Source organism: Gymnoscopelus braueri, assembly GCF_963280865.1.
Source record: "Gymnoscopelus braueri genome assembly, chromosome: 13".
Taxonomy (NCBI): Eukaryota; Metazoa; Chordata; class Actinopteri; order Myctophiformes; family Myctophidae; genus Gymnoscopelus; species Gymnoscopelus braueri.
The window spans coordinates 24,069,080-24,096,764 of NC_137615.1; the positions used below are offsets into that span (position 1 = coordinate 24,069,080).

At 42.3% G+C, this 27,685-nt stretch overlaps 1 protein-coding gene across 3 annotated transcripts; it reads left to right on the top strand.

The window, feature by feature from the left end:
* Positions 1 to 36: 36 nt before the first annotated feature.
* Positions 37 to 26,880, top strand: kcnh6a (potassium voltage-gated channel, subfamily H (eag-related), member 6a). 3 transcript variants are annotated; one of them, XM_080446204.1, is made up of 17 exons: positions 37 to 166; positions 3,111 to 3,341; positions 6,093 to 6,245; positions 6,697 to 6,800; positions 7,066 to 7,315; positions 7,818 to 8,005; positions 14,783 to 15,208; positions 15,631 to 15,651; positions 15,923 to 16,346; positions 16,981 to 17,180; positions 19,896 to 20,148; positions 20,759 to 20,952; positions 21,174 to 21,273; positions 21,407 to 21,691; positions 21,799 to 21,979; positions 24,319 to 24,526; positions 24,661 to 26,880. In XM_080446204.1, exons 1-17 carry the CDS (start codon positions 91 to 93, stop codon positions 24,946 to 24,948), a joined length of 3,582 nt encoding a protein of 1,193 aa, XP_080302330.1. In that variant the 5' UTR covers positions 37 to 90; the 3' UTR covers positions 24,949 to 26,880. The 3 variants fall into 3 exon arrangements, with proteins under 3 accessions (XP_080302330.1, XP_080302328.1, XP_080302329.1); XM_080446202.1 differs by lacking the exon at positions 15,631 to 15,651 and having other exon boundaries at positions 7,015 to 7,315; XM_080446203.1 differs by lacking the exon at positions 15,631 to 15,651 and having other exon boundaries at positions 7,018 to 7,315.
* Positions 26,881 to 27,685: the final 805 nt, after the last annotated feature.

Here is a 27,685-nt window from a genome sequence, read left to right on the forward strand (position 1 = left end):
TGAACATTTGCACGTTAATCTGTTTCGAGAGGCTTTTTTTTTTTTTTAATATATTAATGTGTCGGAGAAGTGTTTTCTTCCAGCGTAAAAATGCCTGTGAGACGCGGTCATGTTGCTCTCCAGAACACCTATCTGGACACCATTATCCGGAAATTCGACGGGCAAAGTAAGTGTACTATTTATTGTTTACTGTTTACTGTAGCTACATCGTCACTTTTATTGATTTTTGAAGTTGGTGAGCTATAGTGAGACTTTATGACGGGTCACGGGCCTTTCATCAGGATGGATGATGCTTTCATTGCCTTAAAATAATACAATATAAGTGAATATTAACTTCAGTGTGAAATTATAATAGGCCTATGTGTGTGCGTTATTTTATTTATTTGCACAGTAGTAGTGAGGTGTAGTAGCCTATCAAATATTTCTAAGATTGCATAAAATGGGACTTTTCCAATTGATATTAGGCTATAGCGAATAGCGGGACTATGTATTGATCAGTGATAAGATATAGGGCACTAGCCTACTGTTCACCAAGTGGTTCATTAATGCGTTGACACAGGCTTTAAACTACGCTCAAAATTGCATGCTAGTTTCTGAATTTGAATTTAGACTAACATACATTTACATTTTGTGTTGTGGTCATCTTGTGTTCACTCCCAATGTAGTATTATAGCCTATTAGATCAGTGTTTCTCAACCGTTTTTTGGGCCAGTGCCCGGGTGCCGTAGCCTGACACTCAGCCTGAATTTTCATTTCGTTTCACTCCATTATTCTGTATCCTATGTGAATATTATGTCATTATTAGCCTACTTCCTAGGGAGAGAGAAAAAGCCTGTTGATTATAGTATAAAGTAGAATTGTATATGGATGTCAGGCCCTGTCACATCAGGCCCATCACAGCACTGAAAGTCATAGGCCCTGCCATGTTACCATGGCACCATGTTACCATGGTAACATATTACCAGCCCTGTCACAGGGATTCTTCTATCAGGCCCTGTGGCATTGCCTGACATCCCTGTCACACAGTGGTGTGAGAGGGGCCTGATGTGACAGGGGCCAGGGCATGACATCACTGTGAAAGGGCTGTGACTGAGCCTGACAGCCCAGTGACAGGGCCTGACATCCCTGTCACAGGGCTGTGACAGGGACTGATATCCCTGTGACAGGGTCTGACATGCCTGTGACAGGGCTGTGACAGACCCTGTCACAGCATTTGAAAAACTTGATTAAATTATTGATTTGATTCAAGTTTCTATTTGAGAACATTTAACGTTTAACCAACATTTTCAAAAATAATCGATCTAGCGACACGTTGTGAGCTCGTGGATCTACTGTTCTTGAACATTTTCACCAAGAATGACACGACCAAAATATATGTAACAGAAAGGTATAAAGTACACATCGGCTGCATAAAAGTCAAATAATGACAATATATAGGCCAATGATACTGACCATGATTCTGACATGATACTGACCATGATACTGACCATGATACTGTCATGTTACTGTCATTACTGACATGATACTGACATGATACTGACACGATACTGACCATGATACTGACCATGATACTGACCATGATACTGACCATGATACTGTCATGATACTGACATGATACTGACATGATACTGACCATGATACTGACCAGAGTCATGATACAGAGTCCGCACAGACACAAAAGATCAAAGGTTTATTACCACCGTTACTGTGATGCCTAGTGGCTCTTCCTCAGACGTTTCGAGCCACTGTGGCATTCATCAATCATAATCGAGGCAAAAGTTAGAAATAATTGTGATAATGATTTGAAGTCATATCACCCAGCCAGCCCTATTGTTTACATGTAATCTCGTCTGACTAAGGCCATTTTGGTCAACAACAATCTTAGTGGTCCGTTTCACTCAAAGCCTATACCTATGGGACCCCACAGCACCTGTTTCTTGCTGCATCCTACTTACTTTTATGAAAGTACTCTCTTAGTAGTATGACCGACAGTAACCTAGGCCTCCTCCTGTCTAGGAGGAAGTGTTTTCACCTCATGACAAAGGGGTTCACCATGCATTTGTGACAGACAGTGTTATTGCCCAACCTAAATGCCTTTAGGTTTTTTGTCTGATTAGATCTCGACCAATAGGGTTTGAATTGAAAGACACATTTTTCATGGTTTGCGAGAGATATTGTGGTGTTTTATTATGCAATGTCACCATATATCTGTGTGCGTGTGTGTGTGTGTGTGTGTGTGTGTGTGTGTGTGTGTGTGTGCCCGTCATGAGTGCATGCGCGTGCACGACCAGGTGAGGCACGTGCCCCAGCAGTGCTGCTTAGCAACGGTGTGACGAGATCAGTGCCTCTGCTCTGAGCTCCAGATAATGAATCTGAATAGGATGCTTTCCAAAAGAGGAGCTCACCCATTTACTTTAAAAGAGAGGGACTCGAGGGCAGCTGGAACAGAGGGACACCTTTTCTGGGCAAATCACCAAGTCCTTTCCTCTCATTTGTTTAGATAGTGAGCGATGAGAACTGTTGAATCCAGCCTCTCTGGTTGATAATAAAAGCAAAAGAGAAAGGTGTTACAATAATGTGCTCTCCCTTCATGTCAGCTCTTATACTAAAAGCCTTCGAACAAATAGCATGTTGGTTGTGCAATGTTTACATCATGGTGTGGGAGTGGACTGGTTACTGTCAGTGCTATGCACATCATAGGCATCAATATAGAACACCCCTGACGGCACTGTGACATTTAATGTGTGAGAGTGCTGCTCCTCTTCATTCCCTTGGGGAAGTCCTTTAATAAGATGATCACTTCTGAAAGGTGGACTTCATTATTTCCACTTCAGCTGCTTGTTGAGCAGGAACAAGGGAAGACTATTAATCCTGGATCTTAAGTGACAGCCTCTGGTGTGCGCTCCGTCATTATCCAAATGACAGAAACCATCAGCGAGGTTTTTGCCCACTTAAAAGCATGCAATGAACCACATCAGCCGCTGTCTGTGATAACTCAGGCCCCCAATCCCCCCCCCCCGCAATTATGCCCCTGTTCGGATGGCTTTACAAATCAGTTCAGTTTCATCTTCTTGAGCGTTCACTCCCTGTCCTTTCACTTCCCTCTCAAGATCGCAAGTTTCTGATCGCCAATGCCCAGATGAAGAACTGCGGCATCATCTATTGCAACGAGGGCTTCTGCCAGATGTTTGGCTTCACCAGGGCAGAGATCATGCAGCAGCCCGGCACCTGCCAATTCTTGGTGGGGCCCGGCACCATGAAGAGCGCGCTGGGACAACTTACACAAGCTCTGCTGGGCTCTGAGGAGCGCAAGGTGGAGATCCTCTACTACTCGAAAGACGGTAAGGCATGGCGAGAAAGGAAGGCGTGAATGTACCAATAGAGATAAAATCCTCAGTAAAACCACTTTATATACTTGATTGACGGGTGTCCCCCAGCGGTCTATAGTTGGTCCCTCCCCCTTTCCCCTCTAGATCTGATATTCCTGCCGAATGTAAGAATGTATCTATATCAGTGTTGCTGTAGATAAGGAAAGTCAAGAAGTACAGAAAGATGTTAATGGGGGAGGAACATTAGAATTGCTGGGTGAGTGAGTACACAGTAAAATCCTCAGTGATAAGTGATAGTGTACAAATGTAACCAATGGTTCCTTACAGGTAAATGGTAAATGGTGCATTTATATAGCGCTTCTATCTTCTATCCGAAGCGCTTTACATTGATCGTGCCATTAACCCATTCACACACACATTCATACACCGATGGCGGAGGAAACCATGCAAGGCACCAACCTGCTCATCGGGAGCAATTAGGGGTTCAGTGTCTTGCTCAAGGACACTTCGACACTAACTCCAGGGGAGCGCCCCAGCCCGGGATAGAACTGGGAACCTTGCGGTTTTCCAGTTCACTCTACCCGGCCACTCTACCCCTGAGCCACTGCCGCCCCACAGGTCCATTTGGTTACCTTTGTACACTCTCAGCGTTAAATGAACACTCAGGATTTTACTGTATACAGACAGACCAGTGAACAGACCAGTGATACATATAAACTCAGCCGAGGCATAAATCACTGAGCCTTCCCTTCGCCCTCAAGGTATTCGATGTCTTCATGTCCCCTTCACTTTCGCGTAATCGCGGTGATGCCAACAGTGTCAGACTGTGTGACCTGTGTGTGGAGGCATGTTGAAGCAGATACGCTTCAGTGCCCTTGGCCTCTTTCACCTACGACATGTTTATTCCCTCTGCCGCTCCTGTTCCCCTCCTGTCATCTGTCACTGACACTGAGGCGTCAAGGCAGATGCACAAGAGGATGGAGTCCAGCAAACTTGTCAACCTCACAACGATGGCATAAATCTTCGACAATCGGCAGCACCTTTTTTTTAACCACACATTAACCACACTCTGGCGTCCCTATTTTGGGCATGTCAGTATAGATTAAATGTTTTTTTTAAAGATTTTCAAAAACAATCAAAACGATTTTTATTTTTAAAACCAGCTCACTACGCGTAGTATCACGTGTAGATCAAATATTTCTTTCACATATCGACCACATAGTGTAAAAGGTGTAAAAAGTGTCTGCCTTTAAAAGGCGCTTCCTTTTTGCACAAGCGGAGCGCTTTAAAAAGATGAAAATTGAGAAATGTGCTTCTTTTTATCAGCTGACAATTCAGGAAATTTTTTTGTCAAGATTACGGGCTTAACCCTCCACAACAATTCTTCAAATCCTTTCTTACCTGAATAAGCTTTAAAACGACATACAATATATCATACAAGCACGCATAAACACTCACCCGCACACGCACACACACGCACGCACGCACGCACGCACGCACGCACGCACGCACGCACGCACGCACGCACGCACGCACGCACGCACACACACACACACACACACACACACACACACACACACACACACACACACACACACACACACACACACACACACACACACACATGCATCTCCTGTCTTTGTTACTTTGGCCATTTGGGCAAGAGGCGTGCAGTCAGTGTGCAAACTCAAATCATTGGGGCATTTATTTATTTGGTGGTCTGCAGTTTATTGGCTGAGATTTAATCTGTATGTACAATCTAATTAATATCCAGAGTTATTCAGCCACAGGCAGCTGTTGTTGCACAGTGGCATGTTTTATCTATTTATTTATGTATTTTACAGAAAATAGATTAATTAGCCAAAGTGGATGTGTGAATGGCTGTGTGTGAATGGCTATTGTATGTCTACATGTATGTCAGTGTGTGTAATCTTCTGTAACTGCCAATTTCTATTTTTAGATGTAGCTACCATATTGCAGACTAAATACATACATACAGTAGCATATCTACAAGTACTCACAACTCGTTGCGTGAGCTTGTAGATCGGCTGTTTTCGGCAAAGTGATTTGATGTTGAGGAAAAAAGTAGCGGACCAAGTATAGAGCCCTGGGGGATCCCAGTCAGCTAAGTATATAGGGTTTAAGTGGTTAATCTAATTCAAGAATAGCATCTTAACCCTGTTAATCTTTCAATATTTCTAATTATCTATTATTCTCCCTTCCAATTTCACTTCCTCTCCCTCATGTGTGTGTGGAGGGTATAGTTATTTCTCACTCTCTCTTTTTCTCTCTCTTTTTCACCTCTCCTTTTCAGGATTGGTGACACCCTCACAGTCTCTTCTCTTCACTCCTGTAAAGCATGGCCTCATAAAGTGCACATGGTCAAAACATAGTCATGGAAAGCAGCTAAAAGGCCTTTACTACTGTTTGAAAGCGCCAAAGCTTCCAATAAAACTAAGAGGATTGCAAAAAAAGCCCAACATTCTAAAACTGAAGCATATGTATATGCTACCGTACCTCTCTTCATGTACTTAACCACTTATATCTTTGTTGTATGTAAAAAAGTGGAAATAGTCAGTCTATCGCTTATAGATCTGTTATTTTAGTGACTAGGTGTTATGTTGTTAATGTTCTTAAATTTCTGCCACCGGGGGGTATAGCTCAGTGGTAGAGCATTTGACTGTAAATCAAGAGGTTCATGGTTCAAATCTGGGGGCCCCCTATGGTACACTTTATACATTTCTTCTTCTTTCTGTTATATAGGGACCTGCAGGCCATGTCTGGTTGATGTGGTCCCTGTGAAAAATGAAGATGGACTCGTTATTATGTTCATCCTCAACTTCCAGGAGCTGGTTGACCCTTCCCTTAAGAAATCTGGCCTCAGGCAGAGAATGTCCCAAGGCTGGGTATGGGCAGGTCAGTAAATGAAAATTATAAACAAGTGTGATGCTTGAAATCCCTCCCCTCTGTGCTTGCCTGTTTCCCTACACTTTCCTGTCTAAATAAAAACAAAAGAAGAAAAAATTGTAACACACACACACACACACACGCACGCACGCACGAACGCACGAACGCACGAACGCACACGCACACGCACACGCACACGCACACGCACACACACACACACACACACACACACAGTATATATATTTATTGGTGTTGATTCAGCGGTTTGCTAGATATACACATATACAGACAGACAGACAGACTCCTGCAGAGCCATGGCTTAAAAAATGTACATGAACTGCTTCATCTTCATGCAAGCAATTATTATGTGAGAGCTAACATCAACTAACTTCACTTTGTGCATGTGAAATGGCTTGTTTTAGTTTCGATGAGGCTTAATGAGTAGAGATGTGTGCTGCAGGTCAGAATCGCAAGCTGAAGATGAGGCTACCAACCTTGCGCTCCATGCACAGACCTTCTTTTTCAAAAGATCAGCTTGAAGGGGTGGTGGTGGATTATCTGCAGGTGAGGTGGATACAGTACATACATACATACATACACACGCACACACGCACACTCGCGCGCACGCGCACACACACACACACACACACACACACACACACACACACACACACACACACACACACACACACACACACACACAGACACACACACACGCACACACGCACGCACACACGCACGCACGCACGCACGCACTCACGAAAAACTCTTTCCCTAGCAGCCCAACAGTGAGGAGGTCCCTCTGAAAGAGTTTCGTATACCGTCCAAGGAGAGCTGCATGCAGTCAGAGACGGAAGCTCTGATAGAACAGGACCTAGAGCATCCCTCCCCTGTGGCCCAGCCAGCCCCCAAGCGCATGTCTCTGCTGGCTGACCGTCTAGATCTCCCTCGGGGGTCTCTGGCTCGCTGCTGCTCCCGAGACAGTGTCCGCAGCCTCCGGCGAGCCTCATCCCTTGATGACATTGATGGGATGAGAGCTGATTTGACAAGTCCATCTGGAGACCCATGTCCCAACAGCAGTGAGTGTTGAGTTCATGTGGCTGGGAGTGTCTGCGTGAGAGCATAGGTGTATGTGAGAAAAAAAATTGTGTGCTTGAACTTTGCAGTTGCAGTAGTTTTGTGCAGGTTTGTGAGTGTCTAAGGGGAATTGCAGTTCAGCTTTTCTTTCAGGAACATTGCACATAGAGTCAGACAGTCAAATCACATCTGGCGCTCATCTCTCAGGGGAAATGCCTTGTGAAAGTAGTGTAGTTTTGCAGGACACAATTCTGTTCCGTCTCCTACGTAAAACATCTGTCCCCGTTCTAAAATCACTGTCACATTTTCTTTTGTTAACTTTAGGTTTCAAAGGGCTCGCGTGTCAACATTTAAATTGCTGATTAAATTCAAGTAGCAACTAGCAACCCAAGAGAGAATAATGTAAAATACTGCAAGTGTAACGAGTTTGTAGTATTAGATGAGTGAATCCAGGAGATGCAAAAAGAAATTATTTTGGTTTGTGTGTGTGTGTGTGCGCTCCAGACCTGAAACCCAGCGCTTTGAACTCCACGTCAGACTCGGACCTGATGAGACACAGGAGAATAAGCCGTATCCCACAGGTGACCCTGACCTTGAGACCCCCAACCCCCACAGAGATAGAGATCATCGCACCGAGCAAGATTAAAGACCGCACCCAGAATGTCACCGAAAAAGTCACACACGTCACACAGGTAAGCATGCAAACCATTTGGCTAAAGTATAACTATGTGCAAAAACATTACTCAGTACTTTTAAAAGGCATGAGAAAAGATACAGCAATGGGGTGGTGTTTAGCAGATCAAAGTCTTGTTGGGGCTATCTGAGCTGTGTAGTTTGCTGTGATTGGTCTACATACAGGGGACATAGAGACCCAATCCTGTTCTAGACAGCTGGCCCCTTTCAAGGCCAGGCCATAAAAAACATGACTTGGCATCTTTGCTGACTATGTGCACTCCTCGCTCATAATCAAGCACAGGTATGATTTAGTTGTAGTCTACTGAAAGAGCAGTCAGTCTGTGCATTGACTGTGCATAGACAGTTAAATACAACTAAACTATACTAGGCCAAGGGATTATCTTTGCACCCACTGTACCCATTGCTGCTCCGTTTATACTGTCGTTGATATTATTTTTGCATGGTACGGTATCACAGCCCTCTGCCCACCACAAACATGAATAATTTTAAAACATTATGTTCAACGTGGCCCTACATCTTTCAGTAATTAGCTACTGGCACATCTTTGGTACAGGTTTCTGTAATCATACCAAGTTTTGACCTGAACATATATATGAATGGTATGATGTATTATTGTCTTTATTTTAGTCATTGCTAGCATGAGGGAATACAATCTCTCTCTCCCTCTCTCTCTCTCTCTCTCTCTCTCTCTCTCTCTCTCTCTCTCTCTCTCTCTCTCTCTCTCTCTCTCTCTCTCTCTCTCTCTCTCTCTCTCACACACACACACACACACACACACACACACACACACACACACACACACACACACACACACACACACACACACACACACACACACACACACACACACACACACACACACACACACACACACACACACACACACTCCTCTTGTCCTCTGTGGTTAGGTTACTGACAGGTTGAAGCTGCTTTGAAGAGTCTGATAGCGATGGCACATCCAGATCATTTAAGTCTATATATAGAGAGAGGAAAAGATAGATAGTGTTAGTGTCATCCAGTAAACAGTGTTCATTTCCGATTCACTGCAATTGCCGTTTGACATCTGCTGTCACTGTGTGAATGTGAGAAAGAAGAATCTCACCAGAGGTGTGACATCTACACACAAACCACACACCTGTCATCACAGCACCATGTTGTGCTGCGCGTCTCACTGCACCGATGCACCGTCACGTATAAATCACATGGTCACATGCCCCAACTGCGGTCGTCACGATCATGACATTTTACTTGATGATTGATTGTGATACAAATAATTGCAATTTAATGTTTGGCATTGAACATATAAATACAAAATACATTCATTTTAAGCTTCATAAACAGAAATTGCACAGGGAAGATGTGAAAAATAACTAAAATATACAAAGAAATGACTGACATATTTAATAATTGTATTTAATTTTTTTTTAATCTACAGGCTCAGAAGTTGTGAGCTTGAAGCTCACAACCTGTGAGCCTGTAGACAGAGAGCAACAGATGCGTTTCAACCTATAGGTCTTCCTCAGCGTGAGGTATAAGTATATAGAGACATCGTTGATAGCTTTCAAGGTCATGACAGTTTGCACCTGTCTTGACTTGGTTGCATCATACACTACTTATACCTCACTTCCTGTTGTCTTGACACAACGCTGAGGAAGACCTATGTTGAAACACGTTTGTTGCTATGTCTGGGAGAGGTAAATACAACTATGTGAAAAGGACATTTATTGAGTGCTGGATGTTTTCTCCGTTTCATGATATTGTTGGACCGTGCACCTTGAGACTTTTGTTTAATTTAATGTTAAGCCACTTCATAGTTGGATGTCTATTGGTGGCTTAAAAAAGATTGATTAGTCCTCATATTGATTAGTCCGCTATTGATTATTCTGAATAACATCAAGTGCACAATATGATTGACTGTACCAGAGTTCATAGCAGATTGACTGTCACTAGTCCTATAGCAGATTGACTGTCACTAGTCCTATTGCCGCAGTGTGTGTGTGTGTGTGTGTGTGTGTGTGTGTGTGTGTGTGTGTGTGTGTGTGTGTGTGTGTGTGTGTGTGTGTGTGTGTGTGTGTGTGTGTGCGCGTGGTCGTGTGCGTGTGTGTGTGTGTGTGTGTGTGTGTGTGTGTGTGTGTGTGTGTGTGTGTGTGTGTGAAAGCTCATACCCTTACCACAAACAATGGTCCCATCAATGTACATGCACCTCATAATCGTTTACCTTCAAAACAGGTAAAAAACTAAAAACTAAAATTAAGGTAAAAGTGTCCCAGAGATTGCCTGTGACTTATACCCACAATGAGAGCCTCAGGCTCTGGTAATTACGAGGATCATTCACAATTAACAAAATGGCAGATTTACAAGCTCACAGCACGTGACGTGTTTGTGATCTACTATTGTCGCTACTTGTATGAGGAGGTAGGTCATTAATTTACATTAATGACATTAATTTACGAAGAGAAAAACAATGAAAAATAGATATACAAGGTTTCTGCCAGACAGCAACGATACGCTAAGACAGGATGGAGTGAGGGTTAACAAACTGTTAAACACCTCTCCGTTTCCTTCCTGGGCTTGTTGCTTCACTTCCTCAACTGTGTGTGTGTGTGTGTGTGTGTGTGTGTGTGTGTGTGTGTGTGTGTGTGTGTGTGTGTGTGTGTGTGTGTGTGTGTGTGTGTGTGTGTGTGTGTGTGCGTGCGTGCGTGCGTGCGTGCGTGCGTGCGTGCGTGCGTGCGTGCGTGCGTGCGTGCGTGCGTGCGTGCGTGTGTGTGTGTGACATAGGCCACATTTGAGGTCAAATTCTGCACATGAAACAGTTGATCGGAGTTGATAAAACTATAATGACATTTTACTGAAGATTCATAGGTTGGGGTAGGGGTTTAGGTTACGGTTGGGGTTGGGGTAGGGGTTAAGGTACTGTAGGGGTTAAGGTTGGGGTTGGGGTAGCGGTTAACGTAAGGGGATATGGAATAAATGTCAATGCAATCAATGTCCCAATAGCAAAACCAAAGTGTTTGTTTGTGTATAATTTATCGTTATAAGCACATGTACAAATGTTGCTGAGCAAGTGTAGTATCTGCCTTTTTGTTGCTGAGCACATTCCATGTCACCAGTAGTCACCACTTCTGTATATGTTTGCAGTTGAACTATTGTCACTTGTATGGTATCTCCATACAGCTTTTAAGGTTTCAACTTCAGACAGAAGTTGCTCACGTGATTCACGTCTCTTTCTTTGGTCTAGTTTTGATTAGCTAATGCTATAACACATATTTGTTACTGTGGTGTGGTGTACTGTAGTTATATCCAGCTACACCATTGTACCTTTGGTATATAAAGATTTCCTGTTTCTAGCACTTACTTGAAAAAGACTGCAAGTTTGAAACGTTGTATTGGTGCTGTGAAAAAAAATTGGAGCATTTAAAAGTGAGTTGCGAGCCCTTGTTTTTCATGATACTGTAGTTATCACATATAATTGTTATAATTATTGTGTTTATATTTGTTTCAGTAAAAGCAGATAAATATGCATTAGATTTTGTGGACTGAAATACAACAAGAAGAGCATGAGTCTGCTGATGTAAAGCTGCTGCAGGTGGCTATGATGTTGACTGAAATATGAATGAAGGGAATTTGCATAGATTTACATGGCATTTATATATCATGGCAGTTATTTTCATCCCATCTGTAAAATATTGTAATCTTTGACTTGTGTTAACTGTGTAGAGCTTGTAATCAGGAAGACATCATTATAAAACAGTTGCAGAGCCATTGCGTGCAGACTGGAAGTGTCTGGCTGTCTGGGTGTCGCTGTGAAACCACACCACAGATATCAATACATTTCTTGGATGAGTGAGAAGCTAACTAGGCTATACAGCAAAAGACCTACGTTTTATTTGGTTAAGTAATGCACATAAACCTAAATGGCTCTTTGAACGCACGTAATTAGCATTTGCCAACTGTGTAGCAAAAAGCATGATGGTATACGTGTGCAAAAGTGAACATAATGACTGACTTTTAAAAACAAATTTGTATTAATGTTTTGCTCATGAGGCACACATTTTTTTTAATATTGCAAAACACTATACACTATTTAGATTTCAAAATATACAATAAATGGCTAAAGATATATAATTTGGACATCAAGTCTGAAAAATACATTTTAAGTCTGGTCAATCGTTGTGCATTTTCAATCATAAATGTATGTTTGTTTGCAGCATGGGAGTGCAAGAGCCCCCTTTTCTCACTAAAGGACAAATGTACAGAATCATGGAGGAAAAGAAAAGCCTCTGAAAGGTCTATAAAATATACAATAAATTAAAAAATCTAACCTTTCTTATCAAATATTTTATGCTGTGATATCCACACAGGAAAAACAGGTTCCCAATAGATCTGAGAGCATGAAATAGAAGCAGGTGAGAAGCCAATGAATTTTAATCGCTAGCGTAGCAATAACAAAACAAGCACTAATGCTTTATTTATAGGCTACTCCGTCGTTCCGCAGTGTCACATGCTGAAAAATATGCATCTCATCACGATGTGTTGTGAGTGTGTAGATCTGCTATTTTGGAAATGTTTGCCTATAATAACTAATAATAAATGCCCAAAATAGGGAAGCCAGGTTGAAAGTTGTTAATGCATTGATATCTTATGGCTATTTTCTGCATTGATGATAGTGTGTCCTTTACATGACTTGTAGAAATGTCAGCCAGAGCTTGGATTACGTCTGGACATTGTTTTCATCCAATCCACATTTTGTGGCGCTCTTAGTTTTCATAAAAGATGCACATATTATTACCCTGTCATCTCAAGGCAATGTAGTGCTGATTATACTTGTGGTGGTTGCTGTGTTTGGATAATGAGTTTAGTAGCATTATAAAAGAGATACTGCGTGTTTGGTTCAAGATATACAAAGTACAAACATTGGCCGAAATAATGTAATAATTATACTTTTCATGCGATATCTTAGATTATCAGATACATTTCATTTACATTGTCATTTATACACCTGTGTACTGTATATGTTTCTCCAGAGGCAGGATTTGGTATCTCTTTCCATACACAGTCATATTTTCAGTGTTCATTTAATACAGGTACGATATCTTTTAGCAGCAGTGTCAAAATGTGCTGTTTGTTGTACGACAAAGTATACAGGGTGTTACTTCATGTTCTTTTGTCATGGCTATGTTCATGCTTATGCAAAGTAATATGCAAAAGAGGGTTTAGTCTTTAGGAGATTCTGCTACACACATGCTCATAGACTGAGACAGGTGTAAGCTAAAGACATATGGGCCTACATGCTTAATATAAATTTGCATACCAATAGTGCAGCCATCATAAATAGAGAATACAGATCTACTGTATGTAAGATAAATGTACTTTCAGTCCAACAGTCAACTGATACAGCCACGGCGAGTATGACCTCGCAACCCTGGTGTGAAACGTGTTGATGAAAATGAGCTCAAGTCACTCCTCTCCGCATGGGCCCAGGTCGATTTCACTGTGTATCCGTTGGCCAGTGCATTAGCAGGGTGTGCCATGGCTTAGAGTAAGTGGAGGGGGGCTTAGCAGTGGCAGGTGAGACGGCAATGCAGTGGGGTCTTTAAAAAGCCTGATTGATTGGTGAAAGACCTGGGCAGAGCGAGGCACAGTGTCTGAATAACTGAGTCCATCCTGTGTTTGGTCAGCTATTCTGTCTGCTACAAGCAGGCAGTGATCTGAGGGAGAGGAGGTGTCTGATCCATAGAAGGCAAGTAGGTAAGCTGAGGGCTTTGAGAAGCCGACCCTCTGACCTAAACTGTTGCTGTAGGCGACACCAAGTTGTTGCGGTAGGTGGGCTCTGATTAGTCTCCTCTATTTGGCTGTTCAAATACACTGTTATTATGGTCTGCCTGAGTTGGGAATGACATGAGGAATATTAAACTTGGATGTTGAGGATGAGGCTATTTGTTGCACAAGAACTGTGATATTTGCATTTCTGAGGTTAATTTGAATCATGTTGCAGAAGTCGCTCCTTAATCAAGGACACAGAACATTATTTGGTCCAGTTTAACAAAGCAACTTTTTTAAAGGGACTACACCATGAATTTGAACTTTTCCTTCTTTTTTGTGTGTTTTTGCTTTATAAGCCAGAGAGAAGTTAGTTGGAATGAGTATATCTGAGGCTTGATTTAGGCTCAAACCTTTTGAAAAACGTTTGAGGGACATAAACAATATGATATCAAATATATATATATTTCTTTTAAATTCATGGTGTAGATCCTTTAAACCAACTGAACACACACCTTGTTAAACTAGCACAGTGACTGTTTTTAAAGAGTTAATGGCAGTATTTATAGGAGTCTCGGAAACAGTGGTGTAATAGACTTGGTCGTTGTTCCATGTCTGATGCTTGGTGTGGTTTAGCCTTAATATTTTAGGTTTTTATAGTTTAAAAAGGTAAATGGTGTCACCTGACAAAACGTTAGGTGACACGTGGCTCAGTTCCAAATGGAACATGTGAAACCAGGCCAGTTCTCGTGTGGGTGTCTTAATCCCAAAGGATGACATGTTTTGATCTGTCCTCATTTGCGTTAACCTAACTTCAAGTATTAAGCTGATGCACAGTATAAAAAATTCTCAGTGGTAATTTAACTCTGAGAGTGTACACTAATTAACACGGTTTTACTGTGTAATTCGCATAGTCTCATGGAGGCGAAGTGGTTCAGGTTTTTTTTCCCCCGTTCATTAGTCCCTGTGAAAACCCCACACCGCATGCTTCATGTTCAGCGTTCTGTCACCAGGTGTTGTCCCTCGGTGCTGACGTGCTGCCAGAATACCAGCTCCAGGCACCTCGCATCCACAAGTGGACCATCCTGCACTACAGCCCCTTCAAGGCGGTGTGGGACTGGCTCATCCTGCTGCTGGTCATCTACACGGCCATTTTCACGCCTTACTCCGCCGCCTTCCTCCTGAACGAGGTGGAGGAGGAGCTGAGGCGCACCTGCGGCTACACCTGCAACCCGCTGAACGTGGTGGACCTGGTGGTGGACGTCATGTTCATAGTGGATATCCTCATCAACTTCAGGACCACCTACGTCAACCGCAACGACGAGGTGGTAAGCCACCCGGGCCAAATTGCTCAGCACTACTTCAAGGGCTGGTTCCTCATTGACATAGTGGCTGCCATCCCCTTCGACCTGCTCATCTTCCGCTCCGGTTCTGACGAGGTGAGACAGACGGGGACAGATGTGCTTCATTCTGTTTCTGTTCAGAATCAGAGTTAGAATTTTTTTTTTTGCCAATATGTTTGCAAATACAAGGAATTTGTCTTGTTGAGGTCATGAGGTTGGTGCATTACACTTAAGCAACAGTATCTAGAAACATTTTCAATTATTTACTCAAAATATTTAAAGCTAAACTATGTAACTTTCCTGCCCTACCTTGGATTTGAACCCTGGTCTTATGCGTAAGTGCTGATTTTTTTTTTACAATTGAGCTAGTAGAGCCTGCCTGCTTGTTCAGGATCGTGCCAAAGATCATGTCAAACCTGATACAGGATCTAAAGGTCTCAATAGAAGGGTAGGGAGACCAAATACAACCACCCCAATTCTTCTAAATCTTCTAAGTGATATTGTATTAACAACAAAAGTTACATAATTCAGCTTTAAAGGTAAGCAAAATGTATTAAAAAACAAAAATGATTAAATAAAAATAAATAATTCCATGACATAACCTTTTTTCATATATTATTATATATGTTCTCTTAACTTTGTTTGTGAATTACTTGCCATTTTCAAAGTCTTTAAAGTGTAAACATAATTTTAAATTTAATTACAATATCTGATGCCAAACCAGTGGTTAATTGAATAAGAGTGATCGGTTTCAACAAAGTCAGTTTCTAGTAGACAAAAGCTCCTCTCTCTCTGTCCTCCCTCTACAAGCCCCAGACAACCACTCTGATTGGACTATTGAAGACGGCGAGACTGCTGAGATTGGTGCGCGTGGCCAGGAAGTTGGACCGCTACTCAGAGTACGGCGCCGCGGTCCTCTTCCTCCTCATGTGCACATTTGCCCTCATTGCCCACTGGCTGGCCTGTATTTGGTATGCCATAGGCAACGTAGAACGCACTAGCACTGCCCGTGCCCGAATCGGAGGCTTGAAGATCGGCTGGCTGGACAACCTTGCCGAGCAGATCGGCAAACAGTACAATGACACAGACCTGGCCTCTGGTCCTGCGATCAAGGACAAGTATGTTACAGCTCTCTACTTCACCTTCAGCAGCTTGACCAGCGTGGGCTTTGGCAACGTCTCCCCCAACACCAACCCTGAGAAGATTTTTTCCATATGCGTCATGCTCATTGGCTGTAAGTGGAGCGGTTAAAGTGTGAGGCAGAGGGAGTGTGCATGGGAGGGGTGTGCCTGTTAACTAGGTGAACCCTAGCGTCTCTATTATGGGGTAAACATTTGGCAAAAAATAGCAGATCTACGAGCTCACAAGGTTGAAGATCGGCTATTTTTGGTTAAGAGATTGTAGAAGGAAAAAACGACCTATTATGGAACCCTGGGGGTTCAATGAAGTATTTAGGGTTTAAGTGGTTAAATGATCAATTCAAGTCCTATTTCAAAATATCCATAAAAATGCATTAACCAAAGATTATCCTTCTATATCTCTAAATTACAAAAGAAAAAAAACTTTATTTTGTACATTTAAGAATAACTGGCACTGGCTATCTTATTTTGAAGCAGAATTATTTAGTTACCATCAGAGGGAGACCAGTGGCCACCCACCCGCAATACTTAAATCGACCGGATTACTTACATTTGACATTTTTGCATGTGTGGCTCCCCTATGTTAGTTACTGGTTGAGATACACTTTGGTTCAGGAGCACTTCATCAAGGAATTCTATTGTTCCACTGTGAGCACTTGTCTTCATCATCTTAAAACAATAATTCTTCAGTTTTTCTTACATACAGTGTCTGTCCTTTGTCCTGTCCAGCTCTGATGTATGCCAGTATATTTGGGAACGTGTCAGCCATCATTCAGAGACTGTACTCAGGTACGGCTCGCTACCACACCCAGATGCTGCGGGTCAAAGAGTTTATCCGGTTCCACCAGATCCCAGGGGGCCTGAGACAGAGGCTAGAGGAGTATTTTCAACACGCCTGGTCCTATACCAATGGCATCGACATGAATGCTGTGAGTCATGCAAGCACATAGGCCATCAAAGACACACACGTGTCCATTTTCTCAGATTATGTTAAATCTCTGAGATGAACATTAAAAGCTGCAATCCGTATCATTTATGGCCCTTCTGGTATTCTAACCCAGGCCTCTGCACAGAAGTCACATTTTCTATGACTGAGCTAAAATGGAACACCCGCTTGGGCCGGGGAGATATTGCATTTTGAGCTTCAGGCAGTACTACTTGTCAACATGACGTTTTCCTACCCGAACACAAAGTCTGTATTTATCAATTGATAGAAGAGCAGTACAGGGAGACCACCTCCAACCACTGCAGATGGGCCAAAATAACATGTTATTGATTCAAATAAGTTCCGGATTGTAGCTTTAAATGTTTTAAGCTTTTTCATGAGTGTATAAATTGTGCTTGCACCCCCCCAACCCTGCGCTGTGATTGGCCACCAGTGTACCCCCCTAACCCTGCACCGTGATTGGCCAATCACAGTCTATTCAGGACTGTGATTGGCTAGTGAAACATGACACATGTGCATAGCCCTATAAATAGGACTATGCACTTAAAAAAAAAACATTTATGTTTTTTTTTAAGTTAGGGGTGTACAATGGTTGGTCCACAATATTACTTTTCTTTAAGTGAACTTCCATCACTGTGATGACCACTGTGACCACACCGCCCACTTCACACTGGGTGTGATTTTTTTTTAAACAGGTTATGTTTAGTCAAGAACCGTAATTTTTTAGGACTTATGGTCCTTACACACCGGTGGGAGCATGATGAATAAACAATCCGACAATGCGTTGGTGAATGAACTTCATTCATACAGGTTCATGCTTTTATTTGCGGGGAGAACTCATTTCCAAAAAACATTACGCCGCTCTCTCGCCACATAATATTTGCGTTCTTTGTGGATGTACTCATGACACAAAATGTATGTGAATTAATCAAACAAAATAAACACTCCTGGTGTTTATTTTGGTTATATCTGGTGTGATATGGTCCTTAATCAAGAGTTAACGGAACAATGTCCTCCCTGCTGTGCCTCGTTTCACTGCACTGGAAGGCACAATTAAGAAAACATAAGCGTTCTTTTGAGGACACTGAAGATTTTACTGTGCACGCGTTCCCACTGGCAAGTTGTGACCTGTAAATAATATCATAATGTCAAAAAACTGTTATTAGGAACCATATTACATAAGAAAAAAAACGTGAATTGCCTGTAAATTATGAGAGGCCTGTTCTCAATATGACAATGATCATCTTTACTGTAGATAAATCATACAAGATCTTCCAGGCTGAGTTTGTCAAAAAATATGTTTAATGAGAAAGGAAATATTTAATTGACTGCTATAATTTTTGTTTGTCCATATCAGTTACATGCGGTTATGTGGGGTATAGCTCAGTGGTAGAGCATTTGACTACAGATCAAGAGGTCTTCAGTTCAAATCTACTTGCCCCCCTATAGAATCTAAATTTAGGCGCTTTGTTTACCGGTACATAGCTCCCACATGGGATCATACTTAACTGTACTGTATATGGAATTCAGAGAGAACAAAGATAACACTTCTTTGTGTTACAAATAATATTCGTGATACCTATTACCTCCCCGTGAGAACGGAACTCAAAGAATTATGCCGGGAGATTTTCTCTGCTAGTTTATTTTAAGATTTCAATGTACAATACATCATTTGAAAGCTTATAATCTGCATTTTCATTGAGAAAATGACCTTGCCCTACTTGGGCAAGGTTGTGAATCAGGACATTTTGTCTACATGGAATTGGTTTTGAGGAAACAGGCTATTCTCCTGAATAAACAAAACATTGAAAACTGTCTATCTGTCTGGGGTATATCTCAGCGGCAGAGCACTTGACTGCAGATCAAGTGGTCCGCAGTTCAACTCTGGGCGCCCCCTTGTCTTTTAAATGGCCACACACCACAGTTTCCACAACAGAGTCATACTAGGAGACATAGCATTGATAATGTCATAGATACCATGTATATACATTTAGATACCACCGTGGCTGTTGCTGTTCATTGGAATGATACATTAACATGGCTGCCAAATTGGCAGGGAAAGCTGTGCCTCCTAATGCATGTATATGTTTTGAAGCACACGGTCTCCCCACAATTAAAATCATCATAACTTGCTGAATTCTCAACTGAATTATGTTATGATATAGGATACTTGGTTAAATAAAATAAGTTGGGTTTTCATACCAAAACGCCTTATCGATAATTATAAAATAGAAAAAAAGGTTTAATACTGAGTCAGGAATATTTCTTGCAGTACGGAGTTATGGCAAGTTGATCCAGTGGCCAATGCGCCTCCTATGAATATTATGTCTATGCCTGGCTATTAGTGGATCTGTGCAATTGGCTGAAGACAAGGGGGTGCTGGTGACAGCATACAGGTACATGACGTATAGTCAGAGAGCAACTGTCAGTTCAATCTGAACAAAGACAATCCCTTACAGCCACAGCCCTGTGTGTCCTCTGAATCATTGTCAACATCTGATGCCTCCCTTTTACTTTCACATCCCTTTCTCCCATTTGCATTCCTTTCACTGAGTTGGGTCTGTTTGTCATTCTTTCTTTCTTTCTTTTTTTTTCTGTTTGTTTGGAGGTGAGATGTTTTACTGAGATCCTACACAAATTATTACTATCTATATTTTTTCATCACTTTGTATGTTGTGTTCTGTAAATGTCTCTGCAGGTGTTGAAGGGTTTTCCTGAGTGTCTGCAGGCAGACATTTGCCTCCATCTTAACCGCACTCTGCTTGAGAACTGTGAAGCGTTCAGAGGCGCCAACAAGGGCTGCCTTCGGGCACTAGCCATGCACTTCAAGACCACCCATGCACCTCCAGGGGACACCCTGGTCCATAGCGGGGATATTCTCAATGCCCTCTATTTCATCTCGAGAGGGTCCATCGAGATACTTAGAGAGGACATAGTGGTGGCTATACTGGGTGAGCTGGAACCTCACTTTTTGCTAATTTCCTCTTTTTCTGTCTTTTCTGGTCACTTCTCGGGTGCTTTCACTTCTGCAGAGTCATGCGTACTTACACTTGCCTTTATGTAGTCTTACTGGGGGTGTTTGTGTACAGCTCAACTTACATTTCACAGCATTTTCAAAAGAAGCAACATCAAAGCAGCAAATATCTTGTCACATGGACCTGTCTCAGACGACTGTACCTCCCTCTAGTGGTTGTAGATTGCTGTCCGTAAACAAATCTATTTCCCGCTGGGAATTAATCAAAAGAACCATACACAACCAACCATCTCTGAGACAGTGATTCAGTTTCACCAATTTATTTTGGCCAGACAAAACATAGTTACGTAGCTGGCCTCCATCAGAACGCATCATGCTCTGATCAGAGCCTGACCAGGCTAGCCTGCAATTAGCATGTTTTGTCTATCCAAAATAAATTGGTTAAAGAGAGGCTCTCTCCCTGTCCTCCTTTTTTAAAGTTGGTGAGTGCTACCATACATCTTTGGAGTTTGAGTCTTTTTAAATTCAATTCAGTGATCAAAACCTTTGATCATTGAAGTGACATTCTATGGCCATGCTGTCCGTAGGCAAGAATGACATCTTTGGAGAGCCCATCAGTTTGTATGGGCGACCAGGGAAGTCCAGTGCTGATGTTAGAGCTTTGACCTACTGTGACCTTCACAAGATTCTGAGGGATGACCTGCTGGAGGTGTTGGACATGTATCCTGACTTCGCTGACACATTCTGGAGTAACCTGGAGATCACGTTCAACCTGAGAGATGTGAGTGTCACATCTGATGTAATTTCACCGTGGCCATTTATATGTTTGAAATGCCTATATTATAATATGAGGTACACAAGATATGAAAATCCTCCTCCTGATTAGATTGTACCTCTTTTCCATAGCTCACAGCTGTTTGTACACTCAAGCGTATATTTCACTGTAGTCATTACATTTACAGTACAAGCCTGTTGAACCTGACTGATTATGGTGTGTATCAGGCAGATAGAATAAACCAGTACACCCCATCTGGAGACTCTGAATGTGGGTTCCGGCAGACAAAACAAAGGAGAAACTCCTTACGTCGACGAAACCGGCCTGGTAAGCGCATCGCAGTGTTATCTTGTGAATGAGGGGTTCAGTGTGACACTAAAGGTTTTTCCACACTTCTGAAAGAACTTTTTTTTTACTGTGTCAAATCCCCATTCTATTATTCCCTGGCCATTGGCCGTAGATGGTATGGACCATGAGGACTCATACCCCGACCAGTCTTGTCCCCTGGGGAATCACCGAGGCACTGCAACAGGCTCCCACTGGGAGGACTTCTGCAGTAGTGCCAGCATCTGTTCCCAGTCCAGTGAGGATGAAACGAAGCCCATCGGCCACTGCAGGGGAGCCCCTTGTCCCACCAGTGGTGACACGCGACCTTATCCCCCAGCAGTGGTCAACCCTCAGCCACCCAGTGGACCCTCGTCAGGCATGGGACCGTCCCCAGAAAGTGGGGCTCTCCCATATTCCAGTAAAGGCTCACTGTATATGGACGCTCAACATTTTCAAATAAATTACATGTCTTTAATAAACATGATGCCTTAAATGACTCAACTTTGTCTTCTCTGTGACTTGCAGCAGGCCCCAGCAACATGTCAGGACCGTATGGCTACTGGCCAGATCGCAGACCCAGCCAGTTCTCAGAGAGACAGAGACAGTCTTCATCCATTAGGGGCCCCTATCACCCCCCTCCCTGCACTGAGGACAGACCCAGCCAGCTGGAATCCAGACTGGAACTGTTACAGTCCCAGTTGAACAGGTCTGCTGTTTTCTTTTTACATACAGTATGTTTATTGATTTTTTTATTACATTAAGAGACAAAATAACACAAATCAATACAATTCTGCTCATAGACATATTCAAGCAGGTAAGTGACTCAGGAATTATACATAATAAAAATTAAGTAATGAATAGGTATACAGAAAGTGTCACACAGGTATATGCCTGTGTATTTTAAACCAATGTAAAGTCATAAAAGCCTTCCATGTTTTACAAAAACAATGAATGTATGCCATTGAGAGGGATATATGTGAGCTCTGTGCAATATCTTGAGTTGAATGACACACACTCAGGGTTTTAGCATTCTGGCAAACTTGGTTCCATTCATCATTCCTGATTTCTAGTCTACACAGTTCTCTCTTCCACATTTAAATAATAAAAACACTATTAAATTAAAGAGCTTGTAGTGTCTTATTCCTTGAGCATGCTAGATAGAAAGAACTTATGGAGTTGCCCAACAGCTCTAAGAAAAGCTGCTTCTCAGAATTATAGACACTTCGGTTGTCTAGATTGTAGTGCCCGTCTTAACACTATCTGTATCGGAAAAGTTCCTGTTTTTGAATATTATCGAATATTATATTTCTGGGTAATTGACTGAAAGACGATAGAGAGGATAGGTCTGCTATTTTGAAAAGATTCATTTAATATGCTAATATCAAAGAAGGGGGCACCCGGTATTGAATCAGGGACCTCTTGATCTGCAGTCAAATGCTCTACCACTGAGCTATACCCCCTGACCCCATTGTATTTTCACACTAGGTGTTTTGTTTTATTTGCTGAATGACCAGTATGCAGCTCCAGGCGGTGTAGTCACTCCTTCCTGTTCTCTTTACATATCAACTAGGAGGGGTGTGGACACTGTAGAGAGGAGGGAAGAATGAGAAATAAAGAGGAGGGGAGGGAACATGAGTAAAATAACGACAAACGCTCTGTATGATCTGATCATGTGTGTTTACTTTTATTTGCATTCCTACTGCTGAAAGAGAGAGAGAGAGAGAGAGAGAGAGAGAGAGAGAGAGAGAGAGAGAGAGAGAGAGAGAGGGTGGGTGAGTGAGTGAGTGCAAGGGCGCCAATTTATGATTTTGCCGGTGGGTGCTCAACCCACGGTGTCATTCGATGGTGCCCATTTCAGGAACCAGTTGTTGCACAACAATTAGGAGCTATAAGAAAGTGCACAACGCGTTCCTCTGGTACAAAGATGTACCCGCACAGTGTTTACTGTGAGAAGAGACCTTTTCGGACGAAACCTCTCTCTCTCTCTCTCTCTCTCTTTACGGCTTTGAGAGACAGAGAGTCGGATAGCGAGAGAGTAACCTCGCATCACCAGTCTTTCCACCTCGGAGGAAAGCCTGGTGTCTGTTACTAAAGACCCATATGATCCGGTCTAGGCCACGCCTACTGAAAAAGAAAAAAGAAAAAAGAATCCTGATTCCGGTTTGTCGCAATCCGGTTTTGCGGTGCCGCTTTGTTTTGGTTCCCCAATCCCTATTTAAATGGAATAGAATTTCCCCGTGGGATAATACGGATAATACAGACGCTAAATAGTCTCCGGAAAGTACACTCACATTTATATTGAAAAAATAAGCTAAACTACGCCGCATCAAGGATTTTATAGGACGGACCTATTTCGGGGTGAGACGTGTTTCCGGTTTGTCGCGATCCGGTCGCTGATGACGCGGATGACGTAGAGCTCCCGACCGGATCATATACCCGAAAAGGAATGGTGCCCAGGCTAGCGAGAGAGTGAGAAAAAGAAACAGAGAGAAAGCGAGAGCAGTATTGGCGGATGATAACAACTGGCACAAGGAATTAATAATCAGACTTTGAACGCGCCTATGAGTGAGTGAGTGAGTGAGTGAGTGAGTGAGTGAGTGAGTGAGTGAGCACCACACGCTTGTGTGCACTATATACAACAATTTGAAGAAGAAATAAAAGTAGCAGGTGATGACGGGAAAATGTAGTGCAAAAGAAGCAAAACACAAGACTCATTACTTTTTTTAAGCATTCCGAGTTGAACATAAGTATGTGTGCTTGCCATTTCTGCCAGTGTGACCATAATTTGCATATTTTGCGTGCCTTTTATGGTGTTAAACAGGCATATACATCTGATTTACGAACGAGTGGGATTCATCATTAATACATGTGTATACAAACAAATTAAGATTGTACACACCTTTAATTAATCTAATGTTGGTCTTTACTTACTTTACTTGAATTTAAGAGTTTCTTGAATAATTTACTGCAGTAAAAAATAATGCTGCTTGTCTTAATATCTTGTTTCCATTCTGTTTTATTCGCTAACTCCTTGATCTTGGCCAGACTAGAGACTCGAATGACGGCAGACATCAACATGATCCTGCAGCTCCTCCAGAGGCAGATGGCCCCGGTGCCTCCTGCATACAGTGCTGTGTCCTCCATCACTGACCCAGCCCACACAGCCATGCTGTATGACACAGGAGCACCCGTAATCCACACTGAACCTCCCATCCCACCTGAACAGACTGGCTGCAGTTACTCACCACTACAAGTGAGTACTGGTGTTGGTTTTCCACCCCTTTGACTTTTGACAATGTGGTTTTGCGATGCAAATTAATTGACGTGTGTGTCATGAGACCCACAGTAAGTGTGTATTCGACTTTCCCAATCTCTCCTTCCTTGCAGAGCCCAGACTCCGAATCCAGGCACAAATCCAAGGACTCGTTGTCCAGTGGGATCCATTTGACTGTGGTCTCCGATGACACTATGTCCAGGTCCCCAGAGGCCGATCCTCCTCATATGCAGTCTGTGGGCCTCACACCTCCTCAGCTGTCTTGCTCTGGTGCCCAAGGGGATTCTGGACTGCTGTGTGGCAGCCAATGGTTCCCCTCCCTCCCTGAGAACCTGGATATGTCCACAGAGGCACAGGAGATCCAGAGGCATGTCTCTGACCCCAACTTACCAGGCAGTTAGAACCACCACCACCACCACCACCATCCACCCAAAAGCCTGGTCATTTACAATACGGCTCCATCTCACAGGTTGGGACAGCAGCGTATACTGTATGATGGCGTGTAGTGCAATGAGCATCCTGATTCCCTGAGTGCTTATAGTTCCCATAAAATCCTCCCTAAACTGTTAAGATGCTGCTGCAGTGTGTGGGCTTCCACAGCACACATGGGGACGTTCAATGGAATGCCTCCTCCTTTCATACAGATCCACTCACGGTGCCCTCTCTCACACAGGCTGCTGTGGTTCTGTACTCCTTTGGCCCCCAGTGCCCCCCCACATCTCTATGGCCTTTCCAATGAAGAGATTAATGTCACCCGACTAAGAAGAAATGCCCTGATAAATGTGTTGACAATAAGCACAATCACTGGATCTTAAAAGTATAACAATCTAATTCCAGGTGTTTTTTCTTGTCAGGGATGGCCATACCAAGTTCCTTTCACGAGTGAGGAATTAATATCCACATTCACATTATAGATGAATTGCACATTTAGACAGAGTTTTTGCCAATGTAATAAATGTAAAGGTTACACGAGGTGACTAAATGTAATAGATATGAGATTATAGATGTCACTCTGTTGTTGTTTTTGTTTGACAAAAAAGAATCACAGTTACGTAGCTGGCCTCCAATCACCATACCGGTACAGTATGACACACTGTGAATGACGATGGCTCAGTTACATGACAGTATTGACCAATCTCATAATTCTCAAGACTAATTCACACTTTGTCGTACGACCGTGTCGTTTGCCGAAAACAACTGTAGAGTAATAGTATAAATCAGGCTTTATTCTGATAGTTTGATGTTGAGTGACATTATTGTCATTGGAACAAGATAAGCCATTACCATGTACAGAATTGAGCAGACCAGAAGGACCTTATAGTTAGTTGAACTAGTAGTTGTAGTAGTCTACAATTTAGCCATGCAAAGCAATTACAACACTACTGCTTTGTATGATTCCCAATATCGTTGCTGTCGGGCAGAAACCGCGTATCTCCATATTTCATTTGTTCCCCGTTTTCTTTTAATTATTAAATGATTGCCCTGTTTTGTATTGTCACACTTTCTTGTATGACAATGACGAACAAAAGGAGCACAAATAGCAGATCTACAAGCTCACAGTGCAAAATGAAGCAGTTTTGCTGTTTTAGCTACCGGTATTTTGGAACATTTTGAAAAATATATACTGTATATTTTTTTAAAGATTATTTTGTGGGGCATTTCTGCTTTATTTCGATAGTGACAGTGAGAGGAAAGGCACCGTAACCATTTGACTCTCGGGTGGCCCCCAAATTAGTTTAGATTTTTTTTTCTCCCTATAATGACATGGTTGAAAGTCTTTCTGTGGGTTTATAAATATTGAACCAGATAGGTTTTGACAAGAGCTTGTGACTAAATAATAAGTTAATTCGATAATCTTTTTCCATTTCCTGAACCGTAATGGTTATTGGAAATACAAGGTTTCTATCTAACAGCAATGATATCTGTGCTGCTACACCAGAGTATGTCATTAGTTTTGTTTCAGTTGGAAATGTGTCTGGAATGTTTTGAATGTTAATGTATGCCATTGAGAGGGTTAATGTGTAATGCCAACAATAGATAATGGGCCACGTCTCCCTCCCAACATAATGTTAAGATTAGTATTGTCTTTTTACCATTGGCTTGGAATGTAATAACCACCATGGTATTAGCTCTAATTACTTTTGGGAAGCCTAGCCTACACTGAGTGGCAAATGGTGTGGATGGCACATGATGCCCCTCTCACAGGCTCCCTCTGACAAGACGTTTTTCACTCTAAATCAGGTGAATGTAACTCCTTTTTACACATTTATAATTCTGTAAATGGTTTCTTGGAGCACACATTTGTAACTCTGTAATGTTTTTTTTAGATTAAAGAGTATTTATAACTTCAAAATGTACACTTGTTGATTTCGGGGTCATGGTGAACAAGGTACCGTATATTGTCAAACGTGTTATTTATGAAATTGGACTTGTGGAGAGTTTTAGTCACGGAAGCACACTGTAAGCAGGGACCTGCTACAAACATTTGCTGAAATCTTTAGGACTGACCGTGGGGGACCAGCTTCAGTGACAGGGGATATACGTAGCTCAGTGGCAGAGCATTAAGAGGCCCTCAGTTCAACTCTGGGCAACCCCTTTCTATCGAGCACAAATACGCACACAGCATGTTTCTTTACTGGTCTCCAACACATCACAGTAGCTCGCAATGTGGATACATACTGTATGTCACCACAACATAATAGACAATGACTATGCGGAGATTGAGATGTTAATAACGAATAGATCTTATTAATAGGAATAGGGACATTAACATAAATGTATGGGTAGATTAAGTAGGCAGAAATATAGAATTTTCAGTATTGTTACATTTACATTGTATGTTTATCAAACAATTAGCTCCCCATATTTTGTCTCTCAAGTAGCTCTCACTCAACACGGTTGGATCCCCCTGTTCTAAAGAGCCTGGCCATGGGGGCTACTCATTCAACAGGGTAGACATAGTAAATTATACTAGCAACAGCTATCATTTTAACTTAACTACAGCCATTAAACATTAATTTAGCTAGTGGACTTAAAGAGAATAAGCTCTTGGTTTCTCAAACCATAGCGACATGACATTGCAGTGCAATAATTAGAATATTGTTTTAATAGGAAACACCTTAAAACATTTTAAATAAC